This window comes from Triticum dicoccoides, chromosome 6B (genome assembly GCF_002162155.2).
Source record: "Triticum dicoccoides isolate Atlit2015 ecotype Zavitan chromosome 6B, WEW_v2.0, whole genome shotgun sequence".
In the NCBI taxonomy this organism is placed as follows: Eukaryota; Viridiplantae; Streptophyta; class Magnoliopsida; order Poales; family Poaceae; genus Triticum; species Triticum dicoccoides.
In genome coordinates this window covers 661,555,921-661,560,954 of record NC_041391.1, presented here as the reverse complement: position 1 = coordinate 661,560,954, position 5,034 = coordinate 661,555,921, and the positions used below count along the sequence as shown (strand labels likewise).

At 50.4% G+C, this 5,034-nt stretch overlaps 1 protein-coding gene across 1 annotated transcript; it reads right to left on the bottom strand.

The window, feature by feature from the left end:
- Window positions 1-992: 992 nt before the first annotated feature.
- Window positions 993-2,144, bottom strand: LOC119322224 (protein PELOTA 1-like). The gene has a single exon (XM_037595724.1). The coding sequence runs from the start codon at window positions 2,142-2,144 to the stop codon at window positions 1,008-1,010; it is 1,137 nt and encodes a 378-aa protein (XP_037451621.1). The 3' UTR covers window positions 993-1,007.
- Window positions 2,145-5,034: the final 2,890 nt, after the last annotated feature.

Here is a 5,034-nt window from a genome sequence, read left to right as displayed (position 1 = left end):
TCGATGTGGAAAAAAAGCTTCAATCCGTGGAAAAAGTTTCAACCGGCGCGAAAAAAGCTTCAACCGGCACAAAAAAAAGCTTCAACCGGTGCGACATGCTGACGATGGTGTGGGCTGCGGGCGACGGCATGGCGGTGCTACGACGGCGACGGGTGAACCTTTTTTGCTACGGTGAGCGACGAGTGCGGCAACACCAACGAGTTTTTTTTTGCTGCAACCTGCATGTTTTTTTGCTCGACCAACGGACCTTTTTGCTACTTCCGGCAACCCGAGTAGAGTACAGTTCGCAAGCTCGTCGTCGAGGGTGCCTCCACCGGGGGACCGTCGCCACCGGAGTTGTGGCGTCGCATCGGTGCTCTGGGCCGTCGCCACGGGGAGCTACAACCACGGGCACACACTGCTGCACTGGCGTAGCCGACGAGAAACACAGGAGACGACGGTGGCGTGGGCGGCGACCGGCGGTGAGGGCAGCGACCGGTGGCGAGGGCAGCAACATGCAAGACGAATCGAGGGGTTGTGCTTCGAGGCGGGGCATGTCGATTGTCAATGGCAGTTGGAGTTTTTCTTCAAGAAGATGGAGTCGGGGGAGGAAGAGAAACAGATCGTGCGGTGTGTACGGGCGTTGACCCTACTGAATCGGGTGGCTGGCATGGGACCGGCCCAAATTTGGGCCGGTGCACCGGCGCCTAGCGCTGACATCGTTATTTTCAGGAAAAAATCACCTCCACAATGTATAAACTTTGCTTGGTATAATAGGGGAGTGTGGCTAGGTTTTGAGATTTAATTAAGTCTCAATCAGGTGACATTACATGCGAGAGAGAATAAGAAAATACTGAAAATAAAATTTTACACGGCTCTCAACGGAAAAGATCTCACGGATATTAGCATTAACTGAGACTTTGCAAGACTGGTAATAGGAATAAGTGATCAAAATTGTGTATTCGTGTTGACATCTAAAACGATAGTTCAAGTAAAAGTACCCTAAAGAAAAATAAACAGAGCCCGTATCACATCTCGATGTCGTCCAAATCAGGCATGGGAAAACGAAGAACCGCTGCTATCCCCGTGAGCTGCTCCAGCTGATCGCCGGAGACATGCATGGAAGAAAGGACGCACACGTTGCCACCGATCTTCTTGACCGATTCGGCCAAATCGACGCACTTGCGCCTAGCCGCAACGTCAGGGTTGCGGAACCAAGTGTCCGTCAGCAGGAGGGTCTGGATGGCGAGACGTTCATGCGCGACCTCGACGTGCTTGGGCCCGTAGCAAGCCCGTGTCGAGTCCTTGGCGATCATGGCGAAGAACTCCTGCAGCGCCGGCACCTCCTGCGCGGCCCTCGTGTCCTTTATCAGCGACATGACGCTCGAGGCGGCCAGGACGTCCTTGAGGCTGTGCGGGTAACCTGAGGGCCCGGGCGCGAGCACAATGCGCGCCTTGTGCTCTGTGATGGCTCGAAGTTCCCCTCGCCGCGCGGCCTCCAGGAGCATGTGGTCGCGGAACTGGTCCTTGGTAAAGCCCGGGCTCGCGATCACCACGCACTGGACGAGGCCGAAGTCGACGTGCTGCACGAAGGCGGCGAGGACGCGCTGGAAGAAGTCCTTGAGGGCGGTGTCGTACGCGGCGACGGCGCCGGAGCCGTGCTTCCTTGGGATGGGCACCTCGACGCGCGCCCTGGTGGCCGTGACGCTCCGCCCGACGAGGAAGAGGTGGGCGAGCCCTTCCTGCATGAGGAGGACGGCGAGGTCGGCGTTGGCGGCGGTCTCGTCGCAGGATTTGCGGATGGTGTCGAGCGCCGGCCAGTCCCAGGCCTCCTTGCGGAGGATGAAGGGCCTCCGCAGCTCGATCTCCAGGGTGTGGTACTGGCCGATCTGGACGTGCTCGTTCTTGGAGAGGTTCTTGCCGCGGACGCGCAGGACGGACCCGTCCTTGTCGTAGTCCGTGGACTCGACCGCGATCTCCAGCGTCAGCTTGACGCGCTCCGAGTCGCGGCCCCAGGACTTGGTGATCTTCCGGACCGTGACGGCCTCGACGGCGTCGCCGGCGGCGATGAGGTTGTACGCGTCCCACAGGTCGTCATCCACCTCCGGTAGCAGCTTGACGGAGCCGGGCCCGTCGCGGGCGAGGCTTTTTCCCACGAGCTTCATCGTCCAGGATCAAAGTGCGCGGCGGTCTCGTTGTTCTCGAGAGAGACGGGAGACCTGTCTTGACGGCGGCGACCGCAGCGAGCGATGGATGCGACGGCGGCGACCGAAGCATATACCAATCTGTGCTTGCAGTTGTTTTCGTGAGTTGCGAGCGGAGCGAACGTGTTGGATCAATGGACAGACGGAGGGTGGTGGCTATTTAACGTTGGTTTCGATCGGCGGAGGCCCGATCGACTCCGAGTTCAGATCGAGCAGAGAAGACAGAGTTTGTTTCCCTAACCCTAAACGACATGCGGACGTAATTAACGGCGACCCAGCTGCACACGGATAGCACAACGCCCAACGAGCCTGGTGTCCATAGCAATTTCTTTTCTTTTCTTTTTTGCGGGAAGTTGTCCATAGCAATTTGCCTCTACTACGAGTCCGCCTGTAGCGCACGTTAAAAAAAAAGGTCTGCCTGTAGCGAACCTAGATGGTTAGAGGGACAGTGATATCCCCAGTCCATCAGGGTTGAAATCATGGTCTTCGCATTATTCCTGAATTTATCAAGATGATATGCCGACTCAGTCTCTCGGAGGTGCTCACACGGGTAGGGTGTGTGTATACTATAGGAGTGAGTGTATGCACGTATGTATGAGTGCTTGCGTCTGTACTGTGTTAAAAAAATCTGTCAGTAAATCAACGGAGAATCCAATATAACTTTAGCTTGCACTTTCTTCTTTATCACTTTTGTTTTATTTTCAGGGAACACTTCAGATATTTTATTTTTATTTTTTTCCTTTTCCCCCATATATATTTATTTGTTCAAAAAGTATTAAATTTTCAAATATTAAACTCATAAAATGTTAATCGTGTGATTAAAAAAAGAGCACTGCATATTTCAAAAAACTTCATCGCATAGTTAAGAAGAAGTTCAGCATATATTTTAGAATATATCGGCTTGTATTACAATCATTTTGATAATATTAAAAAAATGTTCACCGTGTATTTTTTATAAAACTTTTATACAAATTCCAAAACGATGATCATCATTTAAAAAGTGTTTATCATATATTAGAAAAGTTTCTTCTTAAATTTAAAAAAATATTCATCGGGTATTTACATAAAGTTCACCGGTGACTTACAAGATGTTCATGTAGAATATGAAAAGAAAAAGGAAAACATGTAATACAAATCGGATAAAGTGTTCACGTATTTTTAAAGAAACTAACAAACATGCCTATGCATTGCAACGGAAGAAAAAGAATCGCACCTCATACACGCACTCGACGACATCAGCAAATTCACTGAAACCATTGACGATGCCGCACAACCAACAACATGATAAGTGGTGTTGCTGTGTACTTAAGGTTAAAAGTGATGCAAAATGAACTCATCAATTGTCATATACTATTTGGTGCCATGAGCGTCTTGGCATCCACTCAAATGGCAGGTCACAAGCAGATAAGTGGTGGCTCGTGGGTTCGTTCAGACGATCCTAACATCCGAGAAGTCTCTCTGGAAGTTCTCATTTGTGAGGTGTACATTCCTTTTCTATGAAATAATGGGTGTGTGTTGTAGGGTGGAACCCTAGTTCATGATATTTTCACACTTGGAGGGGGAAAGGGAATAACAACAAGAACACAAAGAGGAAATCACTCAAACAAACTCAGGTCACACGTCCACTAGAATAGCATACATGAGATCCACAAGCATAACATGAACAATCAAGGGAAAATAAAACAAAGGTAAGATTCTTCTCAAATCCAAAGGAGATGAGGTCTTGACGATAGTCTTCTCCACAAAGGATGTCTTGATCTCCAAGAGGAGTGGTAGATGAGCAAAGCCCTCTAGATAATCTCAATATATTTTGCTAACCCTAGCTAGGAGGAGGGGTCATATATATAGAGTTTCACGGAATAAGTGAGGAGGAGAGGGGTACATGGGCCTCTGGCCCGGTTAGGCACACGCAGGTTTTCGGTGTCAAACCGGCGGGTCTAGGGTAGGGGGTCCCGAACTGTGCGTCTAAAGATCGAAGGTAACAGGAGGCAAGGGACACGATATTTACCCAGGTTCGGGCCCTCTTAATGGAGGTAATACCCTACTTCCTGCTTGATTGACTTTGATGAGTATAGGGGTTACAAGAGTTGATCTACCTCGAGATCGTAATGGCTAAACCCTAGATGCCTAGCCTGATGATTGTGATTGCCCCTACGGACTAAACCCTCCGGTTTATGTAGACACCGGAGGGGGCTAGGGCTATACAAAGTCGGTTTACAAAGGAAGGAAACTACACATCCGGACGCCAAGCTTGTCATCCACGCAAATGAGAGTCCCATCCGGACACGGGAGAAGGCCTTCTGTTCTGTATCTTCACGGCCCATCAGTCCGGCCCATGTCACATAAGCTGGCTCCCCGAGGACCCCATAATCCAGGACTCCCTCAGTAGCCCCCGAACTTGCCTTCAATGATGATGTTGTATCCGGCTTCATGTCTTCGGCTTTGCTCATTGTACTCCATATACTTCAGCCTTTACATTTAAATATTATACTCTTCAGCTTCTACGTCGTCGCCACGGCTTCCATGTGTTAGACGAATATGAAGGGTCTAAGTATTTTTATAGGTAACCCCTCGACCACGTAGGGAAGGCGCTTATTTAAAGAGATTGAATCTCATATGCCAATCCTCAGCAGGCAAAAATCCTTAGAGCTTGCCATAGGAAACCAACCAAAGATGACCAACGCTCCTAGTTCTTCCTCGCACCCCCAAGGCCCTCAAGAAGGCGACTGGGAGAGCTGCTCGGTGCCCCATGCCCAGTTGACCAAGCTTTAGACGTAGGGTTACCTCCCTCCATCGAATCTAGTCCCTGTTCGGGCGGGATTAACTTCCATCAACGGCGAAGCTCTGGCGG